This window comes from Spodoptera frugiperda, chromosome 2 (assembly GCF_023101765.2).
Source record: "Spodoptera frugiperda isolate SF20-4 chromosome 2, AGI-APGP_CSIRO_Sfru_2.0, whole genome shotgun sequence".
NCBI classification, from domain to species: Eukaryota; Metazoa; Arthropoda; class Insecta; order Lepidoptera; family Noctuidae; genus Spodoptera; species Spodoptera frugiperda.
In genome coordinates this window covers 951321-966126 of record NC_064213.1, presented here as the reverse complement: position 1 = coordinate 966126, position 14806 = coordinate 951321, and the positions used below count along the sequence as shown (strand labels likewise).

At 36.9% G+C, this 14806-nt stretch overlaps 1 protein-coding gene across 1 annotated transcript; it reads right to left on the bottom strand.

The window, feature by feature from the left end:
- Positions 1–602: 602 nt before the first annotated feature.
- Positions 603–11696, bottom strand: LOC118269044 (uncharacterized). The gene is made up of 17 exons (XM_050699391.1): positions 11546–11696; positions 10928–11144; positions 10431–10541; positions 9899–10097; positions 9265–9441; positions 8696–8806; positions 8199–8354; positions 7988–8040; positions 6432–6493; positions 5883–6050; positions 5332–5548; positions 4089–4137; positions 3499–3642; positions 3098–3277; positions 2377–2487; positions 1046–1201; positions 603–678 (listed from the first exon to the last, which is right to left on the bottom strand). Exons 1-17 carry the CDS (start codon positions 11694–11696, stop codon positions 613–615), a joined length of 2328 nt encoding a protein of 775 aa, XP_050555348.1. The 3' UTR covers positions 603–612.
- Positions 11697–14806: the final 3110 nt, after the last annotated feature.

Here is a 14806-nt window from a genome sequence, read left to right as displayed (position 1 = left end):
ATGAATAAAAAATGTCGCTTACCCCCTTTCGACCGGAATGCATCGATATGTTTTACATAGTGCATTAACGATAACGTGCAATATTATGTAAGCTATTATTTGTTTCGGACTAATTACAACATTTTCTAATTACGTTCATTGATTTCATAAATAATTATTTGATTTTTTTAATTATGTAGATATGGGTACTGTTCTTGGTATAAGCCGGTAAACTGGCAGACGGATCACCTGATGGTAAGCAATTGCCGTCGCCCATGGACACCCGAAACACCAGAGGCGTTACAAGTGCGTTGTCGGCCTTTTGGGGATTAGAAATTTAAGGGTTAGGTTATCGAGGATTGGAAAGGGGGCTAATTGGGCCTACGGGAACCTAACTCACACAACGAAACACAACACAAGCGTTGTTTCACGTCAGTTTTCTATGTGTGTGCTCCTCTAGATACATTTGTCTATTGTTGTATCCATTTCATACAAATAGTGAAAAGGATATAGCCAAAGTATTGAATAGAGACTGTCAATATTCTGGATTAACTTAGGTCAATAAGTGTTCGTTTTATATCTAACATAAATGAGTAGATAATGTAGTATTACCACAGAATAATAAGTAAAGTATTACTTCGGATTTCTATCTTCAACTTGCTTGAGGACGGTGAAAAAAGTATACGACGCCTTTATAATCTGAAACAAGAGGAAATCATTGTAAAACAATATTATTACTTTAGTTTTTCATCATTTCAAATTGTGAAACAGCAGGATATCTACAAATTTGTCAAGACATCGGTAGTAGAGGTCGTGGGATACTTGGTTATTTATAATAGAAACAAAAAAAAAAGCGTTATAACAAACATTCTATTTTTTACATACATAGTAATATAGGTTAAACAAAATTGCCAAGTCATGCATGACGAGCTGATATTGAGTCAGTTTTTGGAGGTGTGATCGATAAGCGAAATTATGTTTCTGATTAGGCTAAGATTTTAATTTATGTTTACTAGAGGCTATAAAATCATAAATAGACTGTACGTAAGTCATTGATAATACTCACTGAGGTGAAGCATGACAGAGACAGCGTCATGAAGCCGCCGGCAGTCAGTTGTACGGCGCGACGTGTGCGCAACATTACTATCAACAGCGAGCGCTGCATGCGCAGGGAACATTTGTACCAGGGACACTCGTACGCAGCGCCAGATATTTCGTAGCTCTATATAAAGTAAAATATAAAAAAATATATAGACAGTTACAGGAAAAAAGTAGGTATTTTTTAGGGGATAAAATCATTCAACGACTTCACCCGCCTTGGGTGAGGCGAGAAAGAGAGTGTCAGACTTTTACTAACTAAAAACCATCCAGGTTCCTGCTTAGAACTGGAGTCTCTGGTAACTAGTTAGAATGCTCGTAGCTCCGTAAAGAAGTAGGTGAAGTTGGTATGCAAGGACTTTCCTGAATTATTCATTCAACCGTTTTCCCGAATGACGCTTATACACGGTTTCTGTATTGTATGTATTCTCCGAGGGCAGAAAAAGCGAACCTTTGGCACGCAACACAATATTTTGGGCATATGACTGATCACAAAATTTATTCGTTACCTGTCGTTATTTTCAGAATGAATAACAACATCAAAGTTCCAGAGTTACAGAAATGTATCTATGAATTTTGCTTAACGAACTACAAAATAAAAATCATTTGATGGCACATGTAGCAACCTCAAAAATTATGGCATTAATTAAATTTCACGTTGTTCCGTAAAGGTTCGCTATCTCTGTCCTAGAGGTACCGGGTGTTACCTTCAAAGTACCTGTTCGTTTTCTTTTCATTTCGTTTCATAATTCTGATGAACATGAATTTGTATCTATATATATTTATCAAAGGTAGATATAATCATATTAGAAACATGTTTGTTTATTTTATCCCGCATGGTGTTTACCAACTTGTAAACATTTACATCAACTCGGTTTAATAGTTTACATCGGTGCGTTACATGTTATGTTTTTAAAACTACGTTACGTTAAGTATCTTAAAAATTCACTACTGTATGTATTTTGCTAAGGAGTTTTTTAGATTTATTTTTAGTTAGACGTGTAAGTAAATTCTAAATTGTAACGAAACTAAATTTTATTATAACTTTGGAATTAAATAAAGTACGCGTGATTCCAGGCAGAGCAAATGGTGCAAAACTCGAGTCAGCAGTGTGTTGCGAAATGCTGCTCATGAATATGAGCCTCTAGCATGGCTCGAAACTAGTCGAGTTCCTCGTCAAACAGTTCCGTAAGTAAGCCGATAACATAATTTTGAAACTAAGTTTGTTGTTTAGATTTTGTGGTTTGGTCATCAATCATATAAAACAATCGAAGGATTCAGATGATATTCTGGTATTACCTCCTCAGTAAGCTGGTTTCCTTGGTAGCAGTAGATGTACACTTGCAGCATCATGCACAGCAGGTATGACGCCATTGGTATACTTCGGACGCGGTTCCCGTTGTTCAGTTCCTAAATAAATACTTCAATAATCAATTTATTTCGTTTGTATTAACTTTACTAAAAATCACTTGGTGAAAACTCTACTACTTTCGAGTCACAGAGGGACTCTTCATCATGAACAGCGTGCGCACGGGGCGACGTCGTGCAGCCTTCTCCAAACTAGTAGCCCTTTTCTCCATTAAAAATACATGAATAAACCGTATTTTTAGTTAATATATTTCGTAACTGACGAATATTTCGTGACTGAAGAATAACTGAAAGTATTACACTTATTGAATAAGTAAGCTGTGTGGTAGCTACCTTGAATACTTTATTTCAATCTTTACCTACTCTTACCACGGGTGTCCTTAGAAGTAACTGAAGTACTACACGAATAAAAGATCATGCTGCAACACTGTGTAATAAGCCTAAACCTTTTAAACTAGGAGATCCTATCAGTTGAAAATAATGATATACAAATAGTATATTTTTGTTATTTTCAATGAGATACATAATGACCATGAAATAACTATATCTGAAAAGCGCCAGAGCGATCACACGAATACGCCCGTTTTGGAGATTGACCCAAATACCTTTGGGCGGTTCAGACTAACTACCATAAAAATCTAAGTTTCCGTACCATGGCTAGCTGGTATGCTGTAACACAGATGATGACGGCAGACACGGTGAACTGCGCCAGAATAGGGTATGAGAAGCATTGTTGTATCAACCTGGTCGACTTCAACGCAGCCTCGTGTTTGATCACGCACTGCCGCAAGCGAAATTGAACTGTTTTCTCTTCGTCCGAAGTTAGTAAATCCTGTGGATGGTGAAATGACATTAGGTCACTATTATCAAAATGCTCAAATTATCAAAAAGGACTCCATTTTTTATAGTTTGTCTATGGAAATTCGTGGATCAGCAGCGGAGTATCAGAGTAATTCAAATTGAGTGTGTTATTTTACTTTTCATTCCTGCCAAACAAGGGGCTTTTCTGCCGTAAGAGTGTGCTAATTAGTTTGTCGACGTAATATTACGTACCTTTCCAATGACAGGTATTCCTTCACACAGCCTCCTGAGAGACAACCCCACCAGCCCCAGCCGGCAGCGGCAGACTGCGATGATGGACGCCACCATCACATCCAGACACGTGTTCACCATCGATGCTACCATCACTGAAGAACTCTGCAGAAGATAATTAGTTGGTAATTTGTTTTGCTTTCGTTATAAAGACGTCGACTTTATTTTATGAGTAGTAAGTCAGAATTTTGTGCAACGACACAACAGATAGTATCGACTTGTCCGTCTGTACTAACAGTGGGCATAAAAAACGTTTTATAAAAACGGGAACCGCTTCCAATTCCTTTTACCGCCTCTATTCTGTTTAAGTCTCAGGTAATAATTCTTCAAATTTTTCCTAAGTCTGAAAACTACTATGCTTAAAACCGCATCCAAACCGGTTCCGCCAAGCGCGAGATAATCGCGCACAAACTTACATCATAGGTCAAACTGAGAACCACCTTTTTTGAAGTCAGTTAAAGAAAAGATTTTTTAGCGTACAACACAGACTACTGGCACACCTTACTTGTCAAGATTTTGCTTGACACAGGAGTTTTGTTATAACTACATACCTGATTGAAGTATGTCAGTTCGTATGCAGGAGACTTCGAAGCGTCATATCAGCATAATCTGTACCATGCAAAAGAATTGATACACACCTGGTATCTTATGATATACAATGTGATAGGGGTGAGACCATCTAAATACCGTTAAGGCTGAGTACTAGCAGTGCTAATTTTATCGACATAAAAACTTGGGGGTCTGAACCCCTAATTGAAAATATTGAAAAATTGTGATTTTTAATACGGTAAAAATAGGTTCACAAATGATTTTTTTTCTCACGCAAAACATTATCACAACGCGCATATACAACTACATACATTTTATTCAGGCCGTACAAATGCCAACGCGCGTTTTGATAACGCGCGCGTTCAACGCTGCGCTAGCGCTCGACTGTTGTCAGCGCGCGTCAACGCCGCTTTGAGATCATTGGTTTTCTATGTTTCCGTTCAGTTGAGCGCGCGCTTTCGACGCGGATAGACGTATTTTAGGGTTCGTCAAGTTCGTCCGAAAATCGTCCGAAATGGAAAGAGTAGTAGTACTAGTCGTAGTTAAAGAATTTGGGCTCAAATTGCCTTAACTTAGGATATAAAATAATGTACTGACATTCAGTCAGCCTGGTTGACAAAATTGGGTGAACCCAATATCTCCGTCTTCTGTTGTGTCGTTTCTGCCGTCTGTATAAAATCACCGATAAAACTGTTTCTACGTCCATCTTCGACAAATGTAGAACTCAAACTGGCCGCAACAACGCGCGTTTAACGCCTGACAAGCGCGCACCATGTGAACACTATACAAAAATTCAACGCGCGCTGAGCGCTTGTCATCTGAACCTACCCTAAGTATTGTAGAACTTGTTAACTTGATTGTGAAGTAGAATTTTAAAACATGATTTATTTTATTTCCTTAAGTATTCCTTCTTTTAAACGTTGCTCCACACTAGTATTTTCTTCCGTGTCGTGGGTGCATTTATAAACATACAAGCTCACAATACACATGACACCTAGACCCGAAACAACTATTTGTTGACTACACAAAGAGTTGCTTCGTGCGGGAATCGAACCCACTACACGTTGCATGGCAGCCAGTTGCCCAGCCACCGCACCAACCGTGCAGTCAGCCTTGTGTATGGAGAACAGAATGTTGAAAATGAAACGAGAATGATTTTATTCGTATGAGAAATCTATATAGGTTTACATTAAAGATCGAATAGACTAAACTAATCAAAAAGCAAACCATCGGTGTATTCCACACCTCTTAATAATATCCCTCCCTTCCTCCCTATCCTCAGCCACGAGGTCGTCATCAGCATCATCAATCATGGCCTGGATCTGCCGCCTCCTCACCACCACGTTGATGATCTTCAGAGCAAAGGCCAGGTTGGTGAACAGGAGAAACGACGCACTCGTCATCAGAGCCAGGTCTCCCCAAATTTGGAACATAGCGCCTGTTTGAGCTATTATGATACCTCCTAGAAATCAGTTATCGCAGTGAATCAGTGATCTTTAGAAATTGTTAAATTAAACGATAACATCTTGTATATGCTTTATGCTAATCTTATCTTATTTTTTTATAATAACTATCGTGAGACATACTATACTACATATTAACAAAAAATCGCGGTATACTGACGTACATTAATGGAGAAAAGCTCTATTAGCAGAGTAGGCGGCGTGACCTCGCATTGCTTATTTTTGGTGAATTAAATGAGCCTGTATGTGTAATAGATACGATTTCATTGAAATAACATGCTCTGACTTCAAATACCTAACTCAATATAACGTCTTCATCTGGCCTCAACTTACCAACCAAAAACATGAAAGAAGCGAAGCAGTACACCCATAGAAAGAAGCTATAGACCCCGGTCTGTGGGGGGGTCAGGAAGCCCACCACCTTGAGAAGGGTCAGACAGACCCGCAGCGAGTTGTTCGCGTTGTCCACTATGAACCCCATGGTCAGTGAGTGCTGTCTCACTGTTTGTTGATCTCATGGTGGTTATATCGGTGGTAGTTTGTTAGGCAGGTGTTGATAACATTGGGATTTGAGATGGATAACGAGTGTGCTAAATAGATATGAAGTTGTATGTTTGTATGTTACCCACGACACAGGGGAAAATTCTAGTATGCGGCAACGTTCTAATAAAAGGATTTGTTGGTATTAAAACTGAAAAAAAGGTCTGTAGGTAATGTTAGATAATCTGACATGTTTATATTTAAGTAAAAACATTTTAAAATTAGCGGCCATAAATTGTTGATGGTCATAAAGTTAGAAATGTAACATTTGTAACTTTGATAATTAAAAAATTGGTCAAATTAACAGATAGATTAGGAAACATTTGCCTGCACGGTAGGTACGGTGGCTGGACAACCGGCTGCCGGTGTGATCCACAAACTGTTGTTCTGGGTCTAGGTGTGATCTGTTTGTGAACATGTATATTTGCAAACGCACCCACGACTCAAGACAAAATCCTAGAGTGAAGTAACGCTTATTACAAAAAAAAACAAGAAACTAGATACACTTTGAATTAGCAGAGAGAAAGATTTTGATAAATTGTGGATTTACAAAACTTAGTTTTTTTACATACCTACGAGAGGACTGACAAATGTTTGCAAGCTCTGTAAGTAGGCGTACAGTAATCAAAGGACTTACTGTTACAGTAAAACACATGGTATTACCTGTAAAGTCTCTCTAGTATTACACACACGTTCCAATTGAGTTATTATACTTAATGAATACTTACAAAACGTCTGTAAAACAATTCAATATTTTGTCCAAAAGTATAGTCTACCATTAAAATAGCAATTTAGCAATTAATACTACGTACCAGTATTAAATCAGAATTGAATATCAAGCTTCGTGAAACAGACAGGCACTTTTACATTGATTTTTTTATATCTGTATTAGATATGGCGTTAATCAAGTATTCAATATTAAATATAAAAGCAACATCACGTCTTTTATCCCCGAAGGGGTAGGTAGAGGTGCTCATTACGACACGCGTAATGCCGCTATACACCCACTTTTCACCATTTGTGTTATAAGTCCCATGTAATAGGGGGGGCCACATACTGAACACGATTTCAGACTCCGTGCTACTGAGAAATTTTACGAAAAACCGAAAAATCCCAGTATTACTTTGCCCGACTCGGGAATCGAACCCGAGACCCCTTGTTCGGCAGTCGCACAATTGCGACCACTCGACCAACAAGGCAGTCAATATTAAATATAATGCAATAATTTATTTTATCGCACTCTATAGTCAGTAAATAACATGGTTATAAAAAATATTGATTGAAAAGTCTATAAATATTCTGGTAATTAGGAAAAGCGACCTACATAATTACGAATTTTCTACTAAAATACAGACATTCCAAAAGACTTCTATTAAAAAAAAAGCAAACATAGTACAAATATTATTCCATTAGAGAAAATGCAAACAGTAATTTTTTTTTATTCGGCCAACGAACTACAACTCATGTAATAAGCGCCATCTATTATTTGGCGCGGTAAACAGCTTCGACTCGACTTGCCGCTCGACTCTTGGAATCATGCCACTCGATCAGAGTGTAGTAGTACAATGTTCCTCACGTTTATACAGTTAACAGTAGAGATGACACCACTTAGGATAAAATCAACTCGCCTTTTATTCGCCGAAAGAGTAGACAGAAGTGCTGAACTACACATTATTTTTTTTACAAAATAAATTGATTTTACATATTTCAATTTAAGCATTACGCCCATTTCTTGTCGGGGTAAGGAAAAAATAAAATAACTCATATTTTCGTATGTCAACATCTGTTTATTTATTTTAAAAATATATTATAGAGCAATTTTATTAAACATTGTTATTACACAGAGATCATCTAAACTATGTGTATACTATTTACTACATAATTGTTATTTACACTACTCCTCATTAACTTGCTGTAGCAGAGTGAACAATGAATACGAAGCTTTAATGATCTGAAAAAAAAAAACAATACAAAATTAGTCATTTTTAAGCCTGCTACTGTTCTAAGTTCGTAGGTAACAATTTTTTTTTTAATTACTAAAATAAGAAATTGTATATAATTAATTTTGATTTCAAATAACAAGTAAACAATATATTTGTTCCGACTTACAGCCATGAAAGAGGTGAGTGAGAGTGTAGTAAATCCTCCCGCGGTGAGTCGGAGAGCCCTGCGTGTGCGCACCATTACGATCAGCAACGCACGGCGCAGACGCAGAGAGAACTTGTACCATAAGCACTCGTACGCAGCACCCGCTATCTCAAAACTCTAGTACCAAAGAAAATTTCGTAATTTGGCTAAATCAGCATTCGGGTTATATTTAATTTAGTACTGTTGCTAATGAGGTCTAATGTCCAGTATTGGATGAATAGTGGAAGTAGCTAGCTCTTGTTTTACCGATAGACCACTAAATGTGTTGTGTTGTTACTTTATTTTTTGTAATGAAAAGATGTTAAGATTCATCTTTGATTGTATATGTTACGAAAAGAAAAAATATAATTGGCTTCCTGTAGCTATGATTGTTGCGGTGTCAATTTTGTATTACGTGTTGGTTTTCCTAATATAGAATAAAAATAATATAAAATATATTATTGGATAGTAAAACTTACTTCTTCTGTGAGCTGGTTTCCCTGGTAGCAATAGATGAACACTTGGAATGTCATGTTGAGGAGGTAGGTCCCCATCGACAGTAGACGCACCATGTTGTCCGGTTGTGTCATCTAGATTTGAGAAACTCGATATCTAAGTAATGTTTTTCAATGAGAATAAGTACAGTACATAAAACGTGTTCAGTATGAGATATTTGTATGATTACAATTTGCGAGTGTTTTCAAAAATTTTCTTTTCTTTAAGGGAAAACAAATGATTTTATCAAATATCCAGAAAGTAAGAGAAAAATAGAGAAAAGAATAACGATAACATTAAAAACGAACACAGAAACCAGGTTTTTATATTCATTATTATGCTATCGGCTTAATCACGTAACTGTTTAACGAGGAACTCGTCCAGTTTCAAGTCATACTACAGGCTCATATTCATGAACAGCATTCCACGGCCCACGACTTCTCGTTAAACTGTTACGTGAGTAAGCCGAGAACATAATTAATTAACTTGTTTTTATAATATTTAACACAAATTCATATAAAGTTCCATATTTAAAAGTTGTTACTCCACATACCGACAGCTGGAAGGCAGTAACACATATGATGATCAGCGACACAGTCAGTTGTGCGAACGTTGGTTCAGAGAAGCACTCCTGCAGTTCCTTAGCAGCCTGTAACGTCTCCTGATGCTGCACCACGCATAACCTCAGACGACTGCTGACTGTCTTCTCTTGGTCAGGAGTTAGCATGAACTAGAGAGGGATTAATAAATTAGGACATGGTGTGGTGTTGTGGACTGATGAAGGCGTGGTAGAGCCATGCTTTGGCACGAATGAGCCGGCTCGACCGGAGTGATACCACGGCCTCACAAAAAACACTTGCGTTTCGCCAACAACCTTTAAATTCCTAACCCCCAAGAATGTTACGGCAACAGCTGTAGTGTCTTGGGTATCCATGGGCGAACGGCAATTGCATGCCATCAGGTGATCCGTCTTCTCATTTATCGGCTTATACTATAAAAATATATAAATCTTGATTAGAAGTCAACATATAAAGGGTTGTTGCTTTGAAATATCAGATAAGAATGTTATGGAACGTTATTTCTAGCTAATAAATTGCCATATACTTATACTATCTATGAAAAGATTCGACCTCGAACATCGCTTGAAACAATTTTATACTCTATCTGAATAAACCAGACTTTTCCACCTTATCTTCAGTGTCCAAGCCCTTATCCAAGTTCCTCAGTGAAAGCCCCAGCAGCCTCAGCCGGCACCGGCACTGAGCAGTCAGGGCTGCCACCAGCGTGTCCTTCCCCACGTTCAAGAATGCTGCGATGAGGAGCGCCCCTATTTGGTGCACGTATGTCAGCTCATAGGCTGGAGACTTTGATGTGTCATAAGGATACCTAGAGCCAAAACAAATCAGACAAATCACGCTTAGCAATAAAATCAAGACATTTACTAACATTTTAGCAGATACCAGTTATGAACTACCACTTTAGCGCTTGTCTACATGTAGAGTAGAAAACTCAATTTACGGAGTTGACAATGCAAATGTAAAAATTTACTTTAATTCCATACAATTTAGTTTTCTACTCCTACATACATAGACAAACGCTAAAGAGCATTATTGGTTACAGATTCCAGTGGGAATCTAATCTCATTTAAGTAAAAAATAATCATTTTAAGGTTGCTAATAATGGTTGTTAATCCGAATTTAAAACCACTAAAATACTGACCAGGCTCTCAAAGGCAGTTGATGTTTCTCAGCACTAGTAGCCCAACCGAGTCCTGTTATCAGAGTCAAGGAAAAGTACACAACTTGAAGCACTATCATCTCTCTATTACAACTGAAACAAAAGAAAGCTGTATAATATTGAAAAAGAAAGAAAATGTCTGTAACCGCTACGTGCTACGCCGTAGTAAAACGCTACGAGACTAGACGCCGACGGGTAGCGCGTAGCAACTTAAGGGAGATTTTTTTGCTATTATATTTTTTCACCTGATATCTATTGTTTAGAAATTACATTCCACTAAGTATGTTGATTTGGTGTTCTTTAAAATGTTTCTACAAATAATATTCTACTGTCTCGCACTTTTCGGAATCGACATTATATTATAGTAATTTTTATTATGGTAATTTTAAGATCTAAAGTGAATACATTTCTAGTTAAAAAGTAAGTCTTCTGCATTAATTACATAATGTATACAGTGCTAAGTGTTACTTCACACTTACCTCTTAACAATTTCTTTTTCCTCAAAAGTCTGAACTTCAGTTAAGACTTTATCAGAATCGTTGACAATGTTCTGGATCCTCTGCTTCCTCACCATGATGTTCACGATCTTGGTCGCTTGAGCCAAGTTCGTGAACAGGAGGAAGGCAGCGCCTGTCATTAAAGGAAGGTCGCCCCATATCATGAAGAGATCCACCACTTGGATGAATATGTAGCTGCCTACGAAAACAAGATATTTAATTTTATTGGTTAAAAGTAACATATGCACGTAAAGACCAAATATTATGAATGAAATGTGATTATCAGAAATCATTAATGAAATGATTATCAGAAATCATTTAAAATAATACTTATTAAAACGAGTTACGATTTTATACAGAATTATTTAATTTACAGGATATTTCTGACTATTTTATTTTATGCTACAGATTTCCTACTGCTTAACACCATAAAATTCCGAAAAAAATTGTACTCATTAATAACAGAATGGTCACTATCTTTATTCACACCCACAGCACAAAAGAATATTCTAGTGTGGGGCAACGTTTATAAAACAAAAACATTATCAGGTTTATTTTAATAATCTAGTCTCTCCAATCAACAGCAACATAAGTACTAACCTAGCATGAACATGAAAGAGAACACTCCGAACCACCGGTACAGACATCTTTGAGTTTCCGTGAGACCCTCTGGGGCCCAGAACCCCACAGTCTGCAGAGCAGTAAGCGAAATGCTGACTGATAGGGTCGCATTTTTCACAAAAATACCCATTTTGAATGCTCGTAACTGGCTACAGATAAAATGTTGCTGGTAAATTAATTAAAAATCACGGTTTATTCACGTAAATAAATGGAGAAAAGATAACATAAATTAATGGTGACGTCAGCCTACTGCCTACTGTATGACGTCGCCTCGTCGACACACGCTGCTCATGATGAAGAGTCCCTCTGTGACTCGAAACTAGTAGAGCTTTTCTCTATTAATTTACGTGAGTAAACCGTGATTTTTAGTCAATTTAGTATGTCTCACGATAGTTATTATAAAAATATGTTGTTGGTATTAAATGTTCTGATTGGATGAAATTCTATACTCTATGAACAATGATACTCCTTCAACAAAGGACCTCAGGGATTGTATGTCGTGTGTAGAATGTTACCCACACAGTATTGATGGTTCAAATCAAAATAATTACTCACAGAATTGCTTTAAATTTTTAATTGCAGGTGTCAGTGGTTCGTAACGTAAGGAAGATGTTCATGTTTGTTCGTTGATGAAAAATAATGGATTTCATTCAGATTAATTAACTATATTGACTCACATTAATATCATGCGATTCCTACTACAAGAGAAAATTCATTAATGGAAAAATAGTCAGATCTGACTTTTCGTAGCATCTTGTGTTTGAGACTCAATGACTTCTCCGGCGTTGGGCGAGGCAAGTAGGTGTCTCAGACTCATACTGACTAAAAACCACCCCATTCCTACTTCTGCTTTTCAAGCTGGAGCTCCAATAAACCCACTTGCCGCAGCTCCGGTTCAGCGTCAATCTATGGTGGTCTGATGGCCCATTCCCAATATCAAGTAACCCTATCACAATTGTTTTTTTTATCCGGGATTGATATTCAAGACGTCTTGTTGATCTTCTCATCTTACCAAAGAGATAATGCTCAATTTAAACTTGTAATAAATGGTGCTTGTTGTCAACGCCTGCCGTCTTCGCGATAATTGTCAGTTGGCTGAGTGTGGATATAACGCAAATATAATTATGCCATTATACCCACGACACCCTATACTTTCAATAAGCGATTACAATACAACGATTGTGTGTCCATTGTGAAACATATAATTAAAACAATGTTTGGTTATGTTTTACTTCGAATTGATAATTGATTTTGATTTGGGTGTTTTTGTTTTGTGTTAGGTAGTTAAGTGGTTGAAAGTAGATGTTGAGTGGGTTTGATTTCTATGTTAGATTAAAGCTTTATTTATTATTGGGTTTTGTATTTATTCCGTTGTCAGTAGTAATTTGAAAATAATTTTAAATATTACAATTAATGTTCAAAATATAATTATATGTATACGAACAGCATTATATGTATAAAAATAAAAATGGTTTTGTTTCATGTTTTTAATTGTAAGATATATTTGTACAATAGAAAAACTATATTGTACAAATATTCCCAGTATATAGCAATAGGCTCACCTCCTATTACAGCGGACTTATAACACAAACGGTAAAAGTTGATGTACATTATACAGCGGCATTACGTGCCATAATGTGCACCTCTGCCTACCCCTTTGGGGATAAAAGGCGTGAGTGACAATACGACAATAAAAAACTACTTAATTACTACTTTATATCAACATTTTAACTAACCCTAATTAACTCGTGTACAACAATTTCGCCAAAATTTGCCCAAAAACTAAAATTATTTTTAGCTCAACCCTTTAGATATAAAACCGTAACATACATATAAAGGTATACATATATATACGGTGACATGACATGAGGCTGCTTTGTGGTATGTTATCAGATAAGTCGACATGCGGGCAGTGGACAGTAGCCAGTTATCTACTAGAACCACCTACTGAAATACTAATCTAATTGCTCATATACTTTTATATCATGAAAACCCTAACTAATGCTATAATTTTGAAAGTAAGTTTGTTATTAACTTGTACATTTTATTATTTATACACTTTATTTATCAAATCGTATTCCTTAAAATTTCATATACATAGATGTAGTTAGGAGTACGGAAAATAAGTGTGGGAGAGCCATGCTCCGGCTCGACCGGAGTGATACCACGGCCTCACAGAAAACCGACGTGAAACAACGCTTGCGTTGTGTTTTGCCCAATTACCCCCTTTCTAATCTTCCCAATCTTCGATTTCCAACAACCCTTAAATTCCTAACCCCCAAAAGGCTGGCAACTTGTAACGCCTCTGGTGTTTTAAATGTCAATAGGTGACAGAGATTGCTCGTTTACCGGCTTATACCATAAAAAATATAGATTCCTAAATAAATAAATAAAAGCTCTTATCTACAAAATGCTGCCACGCAAACATCTTAACAGCCGCCACGCAAATCAGTAGCACAGTACATTCTTATGTTCAGCCGACACAATTCTTTTATTCTCCCATCAGCTTAGAGAGAAAAACCTTACTTATCCGTTAGTTCGTAATAGATATCAATCCGTAGTAGATAGTATCGGTTGATTGGTCAAATCTGTGAAGATCACAGAGGGGCGGGCCGCCTGCTTGATGTTTATTTATCTATTGCGAGAGCTAAGGACGAGGCGAGGACGGCGACGCGCGCTTAGAAAGAATTTGAGCTTTGTTCGTGTTTTGACACGATGTTAAAGTAATGTAATGTCTTGTCTTTATATGGTTTTGAAAGGCAGACAGAGATAAGCATATTATACTGACAAGTTATTTTTAAGAATGGTTAGGTTCGATCAATTTGTTTCTTTTTTGCAACTCAATTGCATACAATTGTGCTTCCAATTACTCATCCAATGTTAGTTACCCTGACTCTCTAGATCTAGTCACGTGAAAAATTGATCTAGTTAAATCTAAGTGATGGTAACCTTGGACCACTAACCCAACAATTTGTGAGGCTTTACTTACAAAACCCCTGAAAGTTTCATAACATACTTCTTCATTTCAGCAACTTAAGTTGTAATAACTAACATAAGATCAACACATTACTGTTACTCCTGAAACGTGAAAGCTAAGTAAGTGTTGTAAAGTTTCAGTTTACAAGCAATTGGATCTTTTTCTGAAACCAAGCTACATACCGTATTGTCATCAGCCAAAAATCTTTTCACATCAGTGTAAACAGTTTAGTTTAAAGTTGGAGAAAGAAAATGTATGAAAAC